Consider the following 21,126-nt stretch of genomic DNA (forward strand, 5'->3'; position numbering starts at 1 on the left):
CAACCCATTACTGACAACCCTACCGAGTGATCACTCGCCTGTAGCTAAAACGAAGACATTCTGCAGATTGCGCATGATTTGGCTTGGCATTGTTTTGTGACGCTATTTTACATAATTCTAATTTTTCATACTAATATTCAATTCTTTTATATTTATTTATAGTAGGTATATAAAGTAAACCTATGTTTATGAATTCATTTTGAATTTTTTTCGAAACTAAAAGAGATTTTTGTTTACCATAAAATTATTCATGTTCAAACCCGTTTAAATATATAAATAGCAATTTAAATTTGCTTTAAACTGATTAAGTTTATCTAGATCTTTGGTACTACTGTAAAATATTTGATGATTCTTTTCATATAGCAAATTCACCAGGAATTTACCACGATAATTTCCAGGGGAAAACGCGTGGAGATCAAACTGACATGGTATAATAGTTCATATTACTAACAATAACCTTCCCTCCATAGGCAGTATAAACATAAATATATATAATAATAAAATATCTGTGGACAGTACACAGCGTCATCTAGTCCCAAGCTAAGCAGAGCTTGTGTCATGGGTACTAGGAATATGTATATACTTTTTATTTATAAATATATAATATACATAGAAAACACCCAGACCGATACAAACAATAGTCACGAATACAATTGTTTGTACTGTGCGAAGAATCAAACCCCTAGACCACCAAGGCTGTCAATAGAATACAAGTTACCTGACATAAATATAGAAACATATGGACTGATACAAACAATCACACTTATGAATAAAAATATTTGTACCGTGCGAGAAATCGAACCCGCGACCATCGGATGTAAGGCGGTGTGTTAAATTGCTGGACCACCGAGACCATAGTGTTTAGTAACAAAGTATCGGAGGCTTTTCACCCCCTAGTAGTGAGTGTGCGAATGTTAACACTCCACTATGTTTATTTATGCAATGGGCCTATAAAGTCCACCCCCGGGGTAGAGGGTTACACAGACTGACAAACTGACGTATCTTTACCTTTAGTTATATATATATGTTTATCGCAGATTTTTTTAAATTTAAATTTTATTGATTTTTAGCGGGCTAAAGCTGTTAGCATTCTCTACCAGCCAACCTTAGGAAGTATAGAGATACTCGATGACGATTTAGTTTATTAAATAAAACGTATACATATAATAAAATTAGATTGTCTGTTTGTAATATTGAAAAAACCGTTTTTTACTACATATATATGAATAAAACAAAAATTTAGGGGTGGACTACCCCTAACATTTAGGGGGATGAAAAATAGATGTTGGCCGATTCTCAGACCTACTCAATGCGCTCACAAAATTTCATGGGAATCGGTCAAGCCGTTTCGGAGGAGTATGGGAACGAAAAACTGTGACACGAGAATTTTATATATAAGATAAATACGAAAAACATAAAGTTAAATTCCACACGGACGAAGTCGCGAGTACAGCTAGTTATATAATATATTAAATTGATATACATATAACAGTTTATTTAAAAGAGCAACACGCAAATATTTATATTTATTATTACTAGTATTTACATAACCTAATTGTACAACTAAGGACCTAAAATTAAAAAGCTTAAAAAAATAAATATAATATGATGACTAAAATATATTATTAAAAGGGGTCCCTTTAGGCAACGTTCCGAAGATACTGGCAGCGTTCCCTCTTTGAATAGCTAGACGACATATAACAGTATACATGCACATAATAAACTGCATACAAACAACGTGAGTTTCTTGTCAGTACTTTTCATCTCGAAATCATTCCGAACTGACGGTAGATTTGACATATCATAAGAGTCTGTAATGGATCTACATGAATAAAGATATTTTGAATTTTCAAGAATGTCTTTAGGGACTGGAACACGTATTAATGTTTACCATCAGATGGGCCGTATGCCTGATTAATAAACAGTTATGCCTTAAGAAACCTTAATATAGCCTTCTTGAAAAACCCCATGCTGTAGTCTCACGAGAAAACCTCGATAGGTAGTTCATTCCACAATGTAAGTGTACGCGGGAGGAAGCTCCTCTGAAACCGCACTGTCCGAGACCACTTAGGTTCCAACGTGTGGGGTTGAATTCCCTGTCGATGGTGAGCGGTGCGATGGTAAATGGTAGCCATAGGCATATAATCCATCATCTTATTTATATGTATAGTTTGTTTATAATATCTTAATCATGATTATAAGCGCGAAAGTTTGTAAGTATGGATGTTTGTTACTCTTTCACGCAAAAACTACTGAACGGATTTTGATGAACTTCACAGTAATATAGCTTATGCATCAGAATAACATATAGGCTATATTTTTATATATTGAAATTTAACGCGGGCGGAACCGCGAGCAAAGCTAGTATAATATATATATATAACGATATCTACATATAAATCCCATCCCGCACCCTGTCTGTCCGTCTCGTCTCACGCTAATTGAAAAGTCAACACTGTGTTTGAACACAACACTGTTTTAGTGTTTGTTTGTGTTTTTTGTTGAGTGCACGCTTCACGCCCTCCGTCCTCGGGGTCTGAGGGTACAACTTAATGTTATCTCACACACGGGGCCCACAGATCGATGGTCAATTGTATTATAATTGCTGATCCTATGATATCGGAGTCTCGGTCGTCTAGTGGTTTAGCACCGCCTTACTTCCGATGTACGCTGGTTTGATTCCTCGCACGATAAAATATTTGTTTTCATGAGTATTATTATTTGTATAGGTCTCGGTGTTTTCTATTTATAATATATATGTATTTACGAAAAAAATGTATCTTCATATGTATTTGTATCAGTTATCTGGTACTCATAACACAAGGTTTAGTTAGCTTAACTTGGGTCTAGATGGCGCTGTGTGAATTAGAATAGAATAGTAGTAGATAAAAAACAAATAGAATTCAAAAGTGCTTAATAATTTGAATAAATGATTTTCTATTCTATTCTATTCTATTCTAGGTAGGCTATAAATATCACGCGGGTGTGCACGACTAGTATATATAATATTCTTCCAAATAGGATATTGTTAACCCGAAAGAACAGGTAGCGCCGTATGATACGGCTAGTGTACGTAGCTACTTGTATAGTCATGGTGCAGTGTGGCCCACACGCGGCCCGCACGCGACCCGCTGTTTATCTGTTTACTCAGCAATTCACACTTGCACTTCGATAATAATGGTTTGAGGGTCGTAGACAGTATTTTTTTTTTTTTTTGGAATCTTGAATATATTACAACATTTATTTGAATATAAGTTGAGTTTCTTGTCAGTTCTTCTCATCTCGAAATCACTCCGAACTAACGGTAGATTTGACATATCATAAGTGTCTATAATAGACCTACACGAATAAAAATATTTTAAATTTTGTAATTAGTATAGTATTCTTATATATTATATATATATAAGTATAGTATTCCCTCTACTGATCGCCACTATTACTCACGAATGGTCCGAGAGGCGATGGAAATTAAAAAACATCCCAATTTCAACAGAGAGGATGGCTTAAAATTATCATCTGCGTGGAATCCAGTCATAAATAAATTCAAGCAAAGTTCAGTAGCATCAATAGTCAATAAGTGTACGGATACCGTGAGTGCTGTGTGTCGCGAACTTTCATTGAACAATCTAGTGACGGTAGATGAATAAACTGCTGTCACCTATCTACATTGACATCGCTGTTACTCCAGTCAGCTCGTGACCACTGCTAGTGCAACCTAGTCGAAACGTCGAGAGAGGTAAATACTTTTATTTGCCATAAAATTAGTTCGTGTTAAGACCCGGTTAATAATATAAATAATTAGTATAGTAAACAAAATAACGGTAGCTGATGGTAAACGGTAACCGTCCATTTATCCATCTTTAGAGCTTGGGGTAAAAATAACAGAAATTGGAGTGACTCTATCGCCTCTAGTGTGGGCACGCGGCACTACTTGTCCCACGGCAGTTACTCAGTTACGCCCTCAAGTGTTTACACATGATTGAGAATGTTTTTTTTATGGATGATAATGGAATGGTGCACCCGCCCGCGCTAACGGTTTATCTGGCTGGGTGCCAGTAGAGGATGGCAGGATGAGCATGAGGTCAGATCAGTTAGCCTATAGTGCCCAATTTAGGTAGGTGCTAGGTATTTTTCACGTAGTTTCCAGGGGAATCCGCGTAGAGGTCAACCTGACATGGTGCCTTGCTAACAATGGGGTCATTAGTCCACATTACTAATAATCTCCTTCCCGCCTGAGAGTGATATAGAGTTGGTACAAACAGAATTGTAGTATTATTAAGTATTATAGTTGTACTGGAATTTTATATTCAGTAAAGGTAGAGTAGGTAAGAAGGGAGTTTTTGGATAATTTCCGTCAGTTTGATTCCATTTACCACTTACATTCCATGTACCTACAAAAAAAAATATGTAGATTACATAGGAATTCAAATAAACTTTATTCAAATAAACTCAATATAACTACCTACTTTAAAATAGTCACAATTTTTTATTCTACCACTCATTCGAATCGCAAACTTATTTTAGTAAAAACGAGCAAAAAATTTGCGTGTTGCTCTTTTATATAAATATTGGTCTAAGTATACACATTAACAAGGATTAGGCATGCGACAATCAACATAGAAACCGCTACGCACTCAATCTCTTAAATGCAGTAGGAATATTCTATATACATTTTTTTATAATAAACTATCGTATATAGATGTATAAACCATAATAAAATTAAGCTACTAACAATATTGAATGCCTCAAGAAGTTTTTTTTATTTGATCAAGTTTATCTGTTACAAACATACAACAATAATAAATTATTTCCTCTTCATATTATTACTAGATGTAGTAAACGTACCGCATCCACCCCTATTTCCCACTACAGCGAAATAGCCAATAATTTATTAGATAAATTTCAATTTGCGACAATTCGGTTAGCACACCCCTAACGCATTGCTACCAACATTATCATGGTAATAAAATAACTCATTGCATACGCTTTCGTAACTGTACCTAAAAATGACGCTTATTACATAGAGATATGGTGGAAAATCGAAGGGTAGGCGAGCTTTCCGGCTCGGTAATCTGTCACAACTTGTCGTATCCACCCCGAGGGTTGTTGCCAGTACAATTTATGTGTTAACATGATTTATGAGTTGGCAACCCTCGCTTTAATGTAACGTGCCTTTCTACCATATATTTTATGGTGTAAATAACACGCTAGGTATTCCATATATTAGGCATTCTATAGATATACATATATCTATAGAATGCTGTATGTATTTATCTACTGTTTTCAAAAAGCAAGTAAAACATATAATTTTAATAACCATGGACAATTAACGCAGTGCCATCTAGTCCCAAGCTAAGCAGAGCTTGTATTATGGGCACTGGACAACTGTTACAAATTTTGTTTTTGTAAATGCATGATATACATAGAAAATATACCAAATAAACTATTATACTCATGTATACAAATGTTTGCACCGTGCGGGGAATCCAACCTGCGACCGGTGTGCTACACTGCTGGATTAGCGAGTCCCTCTAATATGTATAATAATATACCAGACTTTCTTACAAGTTATCGATTGAACTGATAGAATTAAAATAGCATGTTTCTTTATTTTTTTTTCAAACAAGTACCTAAAGATATCTTATAGATATAAAACAAATAGAAACAATTACAAAATAATAATAGATTTGAAATAAAAATCAACGTACTTTATTTACATTTTTTTTGTTCTTCGTATCTTAGGAAAAGGCAAAAGAACTCAAGCCCAACAGCCATTTACATTTATTTTGAGGAAACGGCTATCAATTCTACAATTCTTTTTTTTATAAAATTCAAAGTACATTTATTAGATTTTTTTTCTCCCCATCTCTGAGAAAGGCCAAAGGACTCAACGCGTACAGCCATTTACATTGATTTTAAGGAAACGGCTATGAATTCCACAATATTTTTTTCTGTACAACACGCGATATCTTTACTAATCTTGAACATATTTTGAACATTCTTTTGCAATTTGTCACAATTGAAATCAGGTTTTTACAACGACTTAAATTATTATGACTATTCTATTCTATTGACCTAGATGACATCAAAATTGTTTATTTTAAATACTTTATTATTTATTAATACCTAATGTTATTATTGGTATTTTAAGTTTTTTAATATAATTGGAATGGCAAACAAACAGTCGGATCACTTGACGATTATTGGTGATTATGAACGGATATCAGGTTACCGTGTGACGCCCGTGACACTGTATTGTCATTTGGGAGGACTAAGATGTCATGCCTCTTATCCTGAAATTAAGGACATTAGCCCTAAAACTAAAACACAAATTACAAAGCAAGCACCTTAGCGACTGAAATAAGTGAGATTGTGGTACCTTCACAGACGAGTTTTAACAACTACCTAAACTAATAAACGACATAATAATAATTTCAGGAAAATTCACACAACGCCATCTAGACCTAAGTTAAGTTTAAGCTTGTGTTATGGATACTAGACAACTGATACAAATAGTTACATATACATTATAAATAGAAAACACCTAGACCGATACAAGCAATCATACTTATGAATACAAATGTTTCGTGCGACGAATTGATCCCGCGACCATCGGAAGCAAGGCGTGTGCTAAACCGCTCGACCACCGAGGCCTTCAATATTGTATTTTCGTATTAGGTATATATTTATTGCAAATAACTAAAAATGTAAGAAGCCTGTAGCTTAGTGAATTAAAAAAAAATAATTAAAAAGGTACGCTGTATAAATATCAAGAGCACCCAAACGCGTCCAACTAATTGAAAGTTAGTGAATCAACTCAACCCTCCGGAACGCACCGCGCTAAAACAACAATCCGGTTTAAAATCCGAACTCGCCCATTATGGCCCCTCTGGAACTGTCAATTTGACAGTTGACGTTCCCGCCACATTTGTAATGCGCCCTTAACTCTACATTGTCTATTGCAAAGGAATAGAGTTTAGAATGTTCCGTTTTTTATTCCGCTCGCAGCTGTGCCTATCCCCTAAAAGTATTTTACAGGTCATTAAAAGAGATGTCTGCAGGGACGCCCCGGGGTCAAACAGCGTGGAAAACGGGAAAATAATCACTTTGTTACCACTGTATATGGCTTGTTTGTATTTTCATAGACAAATGCTGACAAATTGATGTAATTTAATGTAACCTATATTATGAGTATGATTGTTTGTATTAGTCTATTAGTCTAAGTGTTTTCTATGTATACCTACTTTCTATAATAATAATACCCCTGGACAATTGACACAACGTCACCTAGTACTAAAGTTAGCAGATCTTATGTTATGGGTACTAGACAACTGATATAAATACTTAGATTTTGTTTTTATACATTTACATCCTAGACCGATATAAACAATCATTCTACTCATGAATACAAATGTATATACCGTGCGGGGAATTGAACACGCGACAATCGGAAGTAAAGCGGTGAGTTAAACCGCTAGACCACCGAGGCCGTCAAAATACTATGTTTGGATTTATAATGAAATGGTATTTATATGGATTGTTTAACATAAGTTCTAGTGGGTTTGAGACTAGATGACGCTGCTCATTGTCCTGGGTTCTATTATTGTAGCTACTATAATTATGAAGCCACTTATTAAATACTAGGTAATGTATCTAAACGATATATTATAACCTTTATTCCATCAAATAAGATCTTGTTTATTTTGAGTTTATTAAATCGTTTAGTGGAACTAATCTTTTTGTGTACATAATAAATACTGTATCATCCTTACTAATATTACTATAAATGTGAAAGTAGGGATGTTTGTTACGCTTTCACGCAAAAACTACTGAACCGATCATCATGAATTCTTGTACACATGTTCTTGGAAGTATTAGAATGAACATAGGATACTTTTAATTTAAAAAACATACGAGCGAAGCCGCGGGTAAAAGCTGGTTATTGATAAGATATAACTGTTGTAAGGGAAAATAATTTTAATTATTTATTGCACTATTTAAAATAAACGTACAATTGGCGAGCTTAATGCCATATGGCAATCTCTACCAGTTGACTGTTGGGTATAAACAAAAAGCGGTTGAAGGGCAGTAATGGGAAAAGACGCTATTGGTATATAACTTAGGTAAATGTGTCAATACTAATATGCTTACATAACAATAATATATACGTACTTAAATACTTACTACAGGTAATACATACAATATATAATCATTATACAAAAAATAATAAGAAATAATCATAGGTACCTACTAATATTATAAACATGAAAGTTTGTGAGTATGGCCATCCATACTCATGATGTTCGTTGCTCTTTCACACAAAAACTACTTAATGGATTTTAATGAAACTTTGCAGTAATATAGGATATACATCAGAATAACTCTTAGGCTCTAATTTAAAAAGATATTATGTAAATTGGGCGTAATATAATGATAAATGTTAAGTAAGTGTAATGCAGACGAAGTTGCGCGTGGAAGCTAGTAATACAATAACTATATGAGTAGTCATTTCAATGTATAGACTTAGGGGAAAAATATTGTATGTGTTGCCGATACTATATATATTTATAATTTGACATATCGTCGGTTAAATATAAAAATGGCAGTATTCAAAATGTACATTTTTACAAGACAAGCATTTAAAGTTTCTTTTTTTATTTGTTTAAATTATTTATTCCTTTAAAGTTTTAAATTTAAAAAAAGAAAGAAAGAAAAATATTTTATTCAGTGCAATGTAAAAAATACAGTATAAACAACAAACGAAAAAAAAGAGCAAATAAAATGTACATATAATTAATTAATTATAATTAATATTATACTTACTTATATTTACACAGAAGTATTATATATCATTTCAAAAGTATTTAGATAATGATTAAGATGGCGTAGTTAATTTAATTAACTTATATAAGAGGAGGTAATACTAGCTTCTAATTTTGAAAAATGTCAACTTTCTATTTAATCGACGATATTTCAATAATATAAAATAAATGCATGAAAGACTGAACTCAAGTTTTATTCCTGACACGATGTGTCATTGAATTAAAGCCACAATATTACTTCCATATGATTAGATACAATTTAATACAATAATCTGTAACTTTATAGTACACCTCCAAGTTCAACTAAAATCTGTTGACGATATTCTGAAAATCAACAAATAGTACATCAATAAGCTAACCGGAGCGAAATCGCCTCCAATACCAGGCTTAACCATTATCGGTCCAATCTAAACCACCTTTCAAAATTATCGATACGGTGTAACGAGATCTCTACACGAATATACCATTAGCAGTCATAGACAAGCGCGACCATAAACAAGCATTACGCAGTAGCCCTATCAGAAATCAACCATAGAGATAAAATCGAAGCCAACGCTGAAAAAAAGAAAAAAAACTCCCGCCATGTCATGCGGATTAGTTCGAGCCCCATTGTTGACGGGAACAATTGAAATCTATCTATCCCCGTCTCGCACACGTCTGTCAATGTATACGAAAAGAGACAGATGTCTGTCTATTTATTTTCACTTTTCTATAGATAGGTAATGTGACAGTTTTCATATGAAATGTTTGTTTGGAATAGGAGTTTCAATGGGGTCGGTTCGGAATAGTTTCAAAATGGGTTTTGTATTATTTTATTTTTAATCCGTGAGCATAAATATGATTGAAAACATGTAATAAACAATTCATTCTTCATACATAGCATTTTATTGAAAATCAACACTTAATAACAACAATTAGAATAGGTACTCATCAAAATAAATGTAATGATAGAATTTCAGCAGTAGGTAGGTACTTCAGATACCTACTTATTTCTTAATTACCTACTTATTCCAGAATTGTTATGTTTTTTTTTGTCTGAAGAGACTGAAACTGGGAGATTTTAAAGCATTTAATTGACTTACTGGAGAATCTATTTTCTTCCATTCTCGTGGGATTTTTAAGAAGTAAAATTATAAATTGTTAACGATAATATTATTATATTAATGAAACTAATCTAGAAATCGATTCAGCAGTATATAATCCAAGTAACATACAAATAAACCTACTAAATTTTCAATGAAAGTGAAAAATCTTTACACTTCCTATTCATAAGAGATATAGACATCACCAAATACATCTACATACCATAAAACCCAAAACAATAGACACAAAACGGTAACATTCCATCACCAAAAATAAAAAGTATTAGACCGTCTATGCTCACTCTCGTTGTCTATGGCAAACAAAAGCGCGCGCTGGAACGAGCGACACGCAGTCTGTCTTTGACCATTCATCGAATAACGTCTAGAAACTTAAAACACTCGTAGCGATTTATCATTGAATTTTCTCTCTTACACACATTAAATGGATGGCAAAGAATGTTTTTTAAGTTGAACAAATGTAATTTGGCTTGAGTAATGTGTGTATAGTTAATGAATTTTAATTTCTATAGGGATTACAAGCTTCGGTTAACTTATGACCCGCTTTCGAGTTGTACTATACAGTGAGTTACGCATATGAATAATGAGTTATAAATTCCTTAGCTAACACGTTTGAACAAGAAATAATGTTGTCAAAATTGATAGATGTTTTTATCTTGAAATATAATCTGGAAGGGGATGAATTGTGAGAGTTAAATTTGTGCAATCATAGTCACGGGTCATAGCTAGTATTTTACATATACACACTAAGACCAATATTACATCCTATGTAACTCAGTACTGTTGTACTAGCAACACTTGGATGTAATTGTCCTTTAAAAGAAGTAACTTGTAAAAGAGTTTTGAATAGGTTTAAAAGAGGATAAGGCAATGCTTGTTCCTCTTAAACCAAAACTATTATGACGTAACTACTAAATACTACTAACGTAACCACAACCTCATGTTCAATACTACTAGTAGGTACATAGTGAAATTTATGATCTATTACAATATTATATTTATCATAAATGTATTATTTATATTATTATGATTTGGTCATTATGATAATTTGGGAGGCATGTCTCCCAAATTATCATAATGACTCTTTATTCCATGTATATATATTATATATTATTATATACTAAATATTCTATGTTACGGACGGCTAAATTATGCCATTTCTAATATGGTACATTGAAAATATATACCACAAAAAGAAAGTGTAAAGTAGACTTCAAGTAGACTTAAATTTTCACAAAATAGATACCTATTATAAGTAAATAAAGAAATTTATTTATACTAGTGATCGACGAGTGGTCGAAATTCGACCATAATTAAGTTAACATTCAGCAAGACTATAGACAAATAATATTTAATTAATAGCTTACCTTTAACAAACAATTTTAATCTATTCTTAATTTGCTCCATTAAATAGTAGCTCAAAAACAAAAGTATTTTGTAACAATTTAACAATAAACAATAGAGTATGTGTGTGTGTGTTTTAAATACATTGTAATATGTAACGATTTTTATTGAAATAAGATATTTTTTGTGCATAATTTTAAAAAATATTAGCATTCAACATTCCTTCTATTGTAACTGGCTAATAAGAAATGTCTTTTTATATCTAAATTTGTATTTTGAAATTTATAGTTCCTTTTTAGATTCTTGTTTTGATACTTCAATTCATTCTTTCTGTTGTCAATATGTTAGTTGTCTATTATTAATATATTTTCTCCGTTTTACCAAGTCTTTTTTCTTATTACTACAACACCTTCTCTATATAAACTATATCTAAATGTGCGAAATTTCATACGCGTCCGCGCAATTTTTGTAAAAAGAGATACAAAGTATTTTGTTTATGTATTAATACTAACTGTGCCAGCGGTTTCACCCACGTGAAATTATAGCCTATATATCTATTCTGATGTATAAGCTATATATTATTTCATCAATAAAAGTTTTTGAAAGAGTAACAAACATACTCACAAACTTCGTGTTATAATATTAATAAGATATCAATATGTCGTAAGCTTACAATTACAAATAGGTCCCGTCGAATACTACAGAATCTCTCTCTCTCTCTCTCTCTCTCTCTCTCTCTATCATATGTAGATAAGAGAGAGACTCTAAAGTATTCGACGGTTGAAAATAATGTTATGTTGAAACCAAGAAAATGACATATGACTCATTCAATCTTTTTTGAAATCATTCATTCTTTTTTAAAATAAAGTATTCTTTTTTTAAATAAATCATTATTTTTTCCCGCCAGGTGTGAATCCGAGAAAGCAGCGGCGAGAGCGGACTACATTCACGAGGGCACAGCTGGACGTGCTCGAAGCCCTGTTCGGGAAGACCAGGTACCCTGACATCTTCATGAGGGAGGAGGTGGCCTTGAAGATCAACCTGCCGGAGTCTAGAGTACAGGTTAGTACAGAATCATAAAAAAATAAAACCTTTATAAGTTATATTTTATGTTACAAAAATGAACTCGTTAGTTTATGGTAACCATTTACCATCAGATAGGAAACCGTATGCTTGTTTGTTACGGTCGTAGTAAAAAAAAATCGTGACAAAGTTTGTATGCAATTTACATTACCTTCGGAATAGTAACATATGAGCACTCAAACGAGTCACGTGATCACGTGATATTCTTGAAATTTCATACATAACTTCATTTTAAACCTCCTCAAGTTAATGACTATTAAAAAAGAATCAGACGTAAGTATTTACTTAAGTATATAAAGCTTTATGAACTCACAGCAGTGTTGTTTACTATCACCTAACGTGGGCAAGCACGCATAATTCCATTAACCATAATGTTTAAAAAAATAAAAATACCATTTATTATCCTTATCAAACCACACCGACTAAATCCCAAGATTATTAAGTAAGTTTCAATTAACTCGAGATACGCCATCGAAAAACTTATAATCCGTCGTAATAGAAAAACCACCCAAAAAGCCGTTAAAAATAAAAGTTAATAAAAAAGCTTAGCAATCCATCACTGACGACAGCCGATGCTTGACTGAACTGGAATGACTGGATCACGACTGGATTCTAATTCGTTCAAACGTTCAATTTATATCAACACGGGTTGAGCATTAGCGCGCGCAATCGAATTACATTCGAAATTCGAATTTGAAAATAGAATAATTCAATTGTTCAGCGTCGACGTAATAAGATTTGTTGTCTGTGGCTCTATACTTTAAAAGTTACGTCCAGACCGTCATTATTTGCAAAAAAATCTTTGAAACATTTTGTAACCAATCTGGGACATAAATTAATATTTTGATGGTTTCAGTCTGTACACTGACAACTATTCGAATTTGAAAATAGAATAGAATATTTCAATTGTTTAACGTCATTGTAATAATATTTCTTGTCTGTGGCTCTATACTTTAAAAGTTACAGACCCTAATGATTTGCAAGAAAATGTTTCTATGAAACTTTTTGTAATCAATCTGTGGCATAGATTAATATTGAACATCTTTTGAAGTTTATTTTCAGAATATTATAAGAAATGTAACAATTTCAGCATTGCTAGTGTTGTTAGTGATATACGTGTAGAATGCTTTTTATACATATAGAAGATGTACGGAAAAACAAATCTGAAACTAAATATCATACTAAGTAAAATTTAAGAAGTATTCTGTACCTTTAGCGTTGTAAAACCTATAATTGGCCTTAACAAAACCACAGGTGGGCCTTCAGCTCATTTGCAATAGCCATTAAATGAAAAAAAAAAACTAGATAACAATATCAAAGAACCAAGTAAAATATATACACATATATCTATAGTAAATATTCAGCAAACATACTTCATACGCGATCGTGCTTCGCCAAAACTCCCCAGGATTATACCCCTACCATTTGCGCCCTATTGTGAATGAGTTAATAAGTTTTATAGAAAAGAGCAAATGAGTGAATGGATGAATGGCTCGGGTGCAATGTAACAGATGCGGTGATTGCATGGCCGTGATACGAACATGTTAGGTAACCGATATTGTAACATGTTTGTAAATAGAATAGAAATAGAAATAATCATTATTCAAATAAACTTAATATACGCACTTTTGAATTCATATTTTTTTATTCTACCACTCATTCCGAACGCAGACCCGTCACAAGAAGAACGGGCAAGGAACACGCGTGTTGCTCTTTTAAATTAATGTTCAAAATTACATTTTTACGAATTTTGTGTGAATACAAACAGTAAATGTATTTTCCATCCACTGATTAGTATATTATAGAAAGAAAAATAAATATTGAAGGAAATGTAAGTAGAAATATTCTTTAATGATACCTGGTATTTTGTATATCTATCATTAAATGGACGATATGAATTATGTAATACTTCGATTACGAATACAAAAATTGTTGGGAATTTTGTTAGTATGTCTGTATATTAATAACTAATCATCGCCTCGTGGTCAACATTATACCATTATTAATTTAAATTTTAAGTTCGAACGTCATGTGTGCGTGTCAAATGCATGATAGTATGTGTAATGTTCTTTTCATTTCATTTTATTTGAAATTCTTTTAAAAAAATATGCCTTTTATTAGGAATGCGCCCTTCAATGTGTCAACTGTTCCCTCAATCAATTCGTCAGTCTGCGTCATGTTCATAAAATTATATCGGCTTTTCCATTAATGATAAACTTGGTCTGTCTATGTACGACTAAATTTCTGGATTGAAGATAGTTTTCAATAAATAGTTACCCAGACTTAAAATCCAAAGGTCGTGAATTTGAGTCTGGAAAGTCAAAGAATCAAGAAACAGATTTCAAACTTTTTTTAACTAAAGCATTGGAGTTTCCATGATTTTTCCAATGTCAAGGTTGGAATAGACACTGCTTGTTTATGGGTGCGGTATTTTTAGTATAAGATTTGATTCACTCCTTCAAAAATAGTCTAGTAAATCAACAAAATAGGAGGAAAAAATATAAAAAAAAAATAAACTAAGTAAACGTGTAATATATAATTTCGATATGTTTAAAAATAGAATTCGTAATTCCTTTTTTGAAATCAGTTGATAATAGCCCCAACCACAAGCCTCCTCGATTTCTCCGGCTCAAGCTATAAATCACTTATAAGCCGCACTACAAATATAAGGCGCGAACGATATAATTGACTGGCACACAACACGCACTATTTACGCACGGGGTCACCGACTACAAGTCATTACGTGTAATTTGTGTAAGTGAGAACACTTGATATATCGTTCTATTTACAAACTTATTAACAAATTGCATTAACACAATAATTTCTTTTAAGCATCGACTTTATTCACGAAAAATTAAAATCGAATTCATTAATTTGTTATTTTTAGTTTGGTACTTAGATTTTATTATCATTATTATAAGAATAGCACAGTCCTTTTAACTCATATCACAGAGGTAAAGTTTGTGAGTTTGAATATTTCGGTTAATCTCCGGTACCTACTACTGATCGGATTTTGTAAACTGTCTTAGTGTTTGCGAAAGGCACTTACTTTACAACATCACGCTACGACTAAAAGGAGCTGCAATTAAAAATGTTGAATATGTGCCACATAGGAAATGGCAATCTTTTTGCAACCAGCAATGTCTATAAATGATTGAATCAGAAATGAGGAGATCCGCAGAAGAACCAGAGTGACCGACATAGCCCGAAGAATTGCGACTTTGAAGTGGCAATAGGCAGGGCACATAGCTCGTAGGACAGATGGCCGTTGGGGCAGTAAAGTCCTCGAGTGGCGACCACGGACCGGAAGACGCAGCGTGGGAAGGCCTCCAGCAAGGTGGACCGACGATCTCGTCAAGATCGCGGGAAGGCATTGGATGCGAGCAGCGCAGGACCGATCGTCGTGGAGATCTTTGGGGGCGGCCTATGTCCAGCAGTGGACGTCTTCCGGGCTGGGATGATGATGATGATGATGATGAATGTCTATAAATAATTTCTCAAAAGGGGCCGTCTATTAAAAAATGTTGATGTTCTTTAACATTTTTTAACCCCCCTTACCCCCTTGGTGATACGCGGTGAGATTTAAGACTAACCCCTCACCCAGAATCACGAGAAATTTTAGTACGTACCTACAAATAATATTCACATTTTTAGAATATCTTTTTTAGATATAGGTATAAAGTATAATCTAATATTATTCTATAAAAGTTAAGGTCAAACTACATGCCGCTTTTAGGTTTAAAAATCGAGTATTTGATGAAAAAATAAATACAGCCATAAATGTCAGCCACTTATGTGTATGTAACCATCTAAGAGCATTTCCTTTCCCGCAGGTGTGGTTCAAGAACCGAAGAGCGAAATGCAGGCAACAGCTCCAGCAGCAGACCAACACGCAGATATCAAGCAAATCCTCCGCCTCCAAAACCTCATCCATATCATCCAGTTCCAATATAAAGAGCAGCAACAGTTCCAATTCCTCATCAGCTAAGATTACCACGTCGAAATCATTAACCAGTTCGACGAATAGCATAGCAAATACGCAGAACACTTCTAGCATCACCACTTCATCACCGAACCTTCCCATCACCCCTACAACATCAGTCAGTCCTCCTATAAATGTTATATGTAAGAAAGAATCAGCTCCATCTAATTATGAAACATCACCACTCAATAAGAACAGTCTAAGCTCACTAAGTCATCACTACAACTCCAATGACACGTTAAGAATCAGTGGGAAAGAATCATCACCATCGGATTCCATATCAAACGTGCACGGCTACGGTGTAACCCCGAAACAGGAGTTGTACAATAGTCCAAAAAGATTGGACTATTCGAGCAAATTGGACTATTCGGAGAAGTCATTCGGGAGCAGTTTGGTCAAAGATCAGTATAGCTCGAGGCTGACTGGGAACTTGACTCCTCTAGGGTCGAACTCCTCGATCATGACAACCCCTTCACCCCCTATCACCCCTCAGAGCTTGAACGGCCCGGGGAACGTTTATCATCCTGATAACTATAACAGCTTCCACTGGCCTGGCAGCTCAGATTACATCAGAAGCTACTCCACGACTCATCATCATCAGGGATATGGGCAGGGTGCTTACAATTCGCCCTATTATCCAAGTCAGGTATGTCTTATTATTTATTTTTTATTATTTTGACGGTCCCAGTGACCTAGCGATTTAGGCCGCCGCCTAATCTCCGATGGTCGCGACTTCGATTCCTCGCATGGGTACAAATATTTCTATTAATGAGTATGATTGTTTGAATAATCTATGTATTTTCGATATATTTACAAAAAAATTCAGTATATCTGTTAGCCCCTTCCGATATATCCCCCGTCCAATTCAAATGGGGATCGAAATTACGACGGCCTGAGCCGAGGTTCGAGCCTCTAGCGGTTCCCTAAGACTAAAGTATCCGACAGATGGTAGTTGGTCTTCAGCCGCTCCATAAGTCCTTGCGCGGTTTGGAGTGCCATCTGCACTCGCCCCCTATCGTCCGTTGAAGCTGTAAACGTCAGCTGCGGCCAACAGCATTAGAGTAGTGTGAAAAAAAAAACAAACAACAGTTTAAGATTGATAATGAAACCACGTTCCTTTAATATTTTAAATTAGATCAGATTTTTTTCCCATATCGATATGAACCGTAACATAAGTTGCTAAACAATATCTTCTTTCAGATGGAATACTTCAACGGATCTTCAGTGAATCAGGCGCATGGCAGCCATCACGGCCACAACCTGACCGCGAACGGCAACCAACTTTACAACCAAGTATCGTTCGGCAACCCATCACCGCCTTCAGCGTGGCCATCCCACCACAACATCCTGTCTTCAGGTGCTGAATCACCAGAAAACCAGTCGCAGAACTCACCCCATTTGAGCATGCTTCAAGCGTCACAGATAACAAACTTTCCTAACTCAGGTAATAGTTATTTTGCGCCTGAAAAATATGGAATCAACATGGTTTAGTGTTTCTAGTCCTTTATTTGTAGATTGTAAATATTTGTACAATTTTAAATCGATATACCTATACTATTTCTTCAAAGGACGGTTTACATAGATTTAGTGTGTTTCCGAACGGTTTAGTACTTTTTATTTCGGCCATCTTTAATGCTTGCATTCTCGATTGTTTTCAGATTTCATTAATCATTTTTATTTATTCTTATTTAAATACAATTTACAATATCTTAAACAGGAAATGATTTCTGAAATCTGAATGTATGAGACAATGCAACGTCTGTACATATCATTGGATAAAAGTTATTAGTAATTATCAAGTCGTATTTTTTTACGAAACAATCCATTTCTTTGTAAACCGCACTTAAAAGGGCTAAAAGTTTTTTTTTAATATGTAATGTAAACTTGTTTTTGGCATGACTTAGGTTTATAATGCATTCTATATTTTAATACGGATTGAAATTATCGTATTCCAGAAAACATATCGTATAATTAGCATATAGTAAAAAAAACACTTAATTTTTAAGATCTACATTATAAATGCTAATAATAAGCTTACTGCTAAAACCTTTAAAACAGATTTTGTAATCCGATACCGGGTTCGATTCTCAGGCGTCTTTGCCACAGTAGAGATAACAGTGTGACAGTAACATCCTAGAAGCTCGACGTCATTCCACTTGTCTATGGAAAGGTCAAACCATCCCATTAATAGCTTATCGTAACTTTATATTCCTAAAGCATGCCAAATGCTACATTTACAGTTAACGACTTATATAAATATGTTCCGACTGATGCCAAATGGAAATTGTAAACTTTCAACGAAATATTGTAAAAAGGCCTATCTGTGTATCGAAGTAATGTTGATCATTTCAAAGGAAATCATTTAATTAAGTGTATGTATAGAGATTTCGTTTCATATATTTGCTTCCAGATTCCTATGTATAAATACTTGAGTCATATCACTTATTGATTAAAATATATTTTTAGGTTATGTTTAGTGAAGTGATTCGCTAAGGTAACACATTAATAAATATAGTTTTATTGTAAATATATGTATTTGAGATTTTTATTTAAATGAAAATGTAAATGTGTGTGTTCCGGATGTATATGTGACTAATAATATGTAGTTTAAGTATCAGTATGTAATAAAATCTGGAATTCAACGATACTGGTCAGTTTTTATCGATGGCAGGATAAAGCATTTAAGCCCACTTTACACTGGTTTAGTAACTTAGTAGAGTGGCCAGTATTTAGTCCCACTTTGATGAAATAAACCGGAATTTAATTGTTCAGATAATTATAGCTCTCTAATACATTCAATATAAAGAAAACACGTTATAGACTTCTTGTGGAATATTATTATTATAATTCTAACAGCCCATTATCATTGTAGTGAGATATTTCCTATTAAGAAGATTTACAATTATTGCGTTGTACATGTGACTTGGTAAGAGTTTCATTCCGTGATTTTCTTCTCTTGTGTCAGTGATTTGTGCTTTCTTCCCCATAGCCGCTTCTGTCGTCATAATAGAGATAAAATGAAATCTTACTCTTCTACATAAAGGAGGGAATATACAGCGGACTAATTATGATAGTATATTTGCAAGATCATATGACCAGAATAATGCATGCAACGCTGGAGAACAGAGTGATTTCTTTTAATATTTGTGTCAAAGTACGTATGTAAATATTTGATTAAGTGTGTACGTATTTTGAAAGATTTTTTTTGTAATAATTTGTATGATTCTTAGACAAATTACAGATAGTCCAAAATTGTCGAAAATAGGTACTCCTCCTTTTTTTAAGATACTTTCAAACAAAAAGAAGCCATTTGTTATTATGTAGGTACAATTTCTTTCTTTTTTAATTTACTTCAGAGCTGTCTATTAATAGAAATTACTTTACTGAACGTAATGAACAATAAAGAAAAGTCACTCAAATGACTCAAAAGTCGTTCAGTGACTATTCATGTTATTACGTAAAAGTAAACTCACAAATCCATCTTATCAATTACTTTCAATTTTGTTTGCAACTATAGGAGAAAATAGGTCAATAACTAAAGTTTATAAACGATTGCCGTTTTTATGAATGAGAGGAAATTACTTAACATTTATATAGGAACGTAAAATTTGTTATATTTACGTACGATTTTCATACGAATGTATCCCCTTGTGTGCGACTTAAGAGGCTTACAGGACCGTGCATTTAATAACCGCAAGGTCGCCATTTTCTAATTGTGGTTTTACGATATTATTATTATTTGAATTATAAATGGAAGATGTTTTTAAATCTCTATATATCAATTATTGGTTTTTTATTTGAATGAATTTGTCCTACTGTGTTTGTCAAGGTTGAACTTGTGTTTTGTTTTATAAACAATTTATACATTTGTATATTAAATCTGCTTTACTGGAAGGATATTGTAAACATATTATGTATTTACATCGATGTTTCTTTTAAGCAGAATTAGCGTATCAATTTTAATAGCTCCGTCTACCTAATGATCGACCACACAATTCCTCCTACATTACACAATACAATTTACAAAATTAATCATGAGAATTACATTCTCCAGAGGGCATAAAATAAAAAAACTCTTAATTTATTGACTCATTCAATCACTCAATCGTTAGCTCAATCACCGACTAACAGCAATACTCAAGAACATATAAATGTGGCAAATAAATTTCATATCAAGACTTGTCTTGATTGACTGACATACTGACTGACTGAACCATAAACAACTTAATAGACTAGAATTTTTAAAATCATTAAATATCTGTATAGATTGCTTTTTTTACTTATACAGAATTTCCTATACAACGAAATAAATTCGATAACGAAATTATGGGAAACGACTATTTAATAATTATTAAAATCGTAACTTACAACAATAAAGTTTGATTGTAGATTTTTACGAATGACAAAACAATTCAATCAATTTTTATTATAAATAATAACCACAATTATGTATAAATGCAATGTAAATTAGTTACCAAATATCTATTCTGCCATCGCAATCTCGTGTTTTTCAAATACTGAGCGCTTGCGCCATATCGAATGCAATGAAATAATTTTTACTCAGTTTTACAATGTTTCAGCAATATTTTTGCAAATAAAATAATATATTTTATTTTCAATTTAACTAACGGGGTTGAATCGCAATTATTTGGAGCCGTATTGCCATTTATTCCGATAACGGTTGTACTACGGATTAACCCCCTTTATTTATTAAATTTAATAATATTATTGAATAAATGATTCAATCATTAATGAACGATTCTTCTTTAATGAATGATTCTATCTTTAATGAATG

The 21,126-nt window shown here is 33.3% G+C and overlaps 1 protein-coding gene across 1 annotated transcript in view; it reads left to right on the forward strand.

The window, feature by feature from the left end:
- LOC131841560 (homeobox protein OTX1) overlaps positions 1–20,471 on the forward strand; it is a 66,475-nt gene extending 46,004 nt beyond the window's left edge. The window contains exons 3-5 of the mRNA XM_059189878.1: positions 12,174–12,328; positions 16,183–16,977; positions 17,532–20,471. Of these exons, the coding sequence (XP_059045861.1) occupies positions 12,174–12,328; positions 16,183–16,977; positions 17,532–17,822 (1,241 nt within the window). The 3' untranslated portion in view covers positions 17,823–20,471. The remainder of the gene's footprint in view (positions 1–12,173; positions 12,329–16,182; positions 16,978–17,531) is intronic.
- The last annotated feature ends 655 nt before the right edge of the window (positions 20,472–21,126 follow it).

The sequence above is a fragment of the Achroia grisella genome, unplaced genomic scaffold (genome assembly GCF_030625045.1).
Source record: "Achroia grisella isolate CSIRO2021 unplaced genomic scaffold, CSIRO_AGI_Agris_v1 utg1847, whole genome shotgun sequence".
Taxonomy (NCBI): domain Eukaryota; kingdom Metazoa; phylum Arthropoda; class Insecta; order Lepidoptera; family Pyralidae; genus Achroia; species Achroia grisella.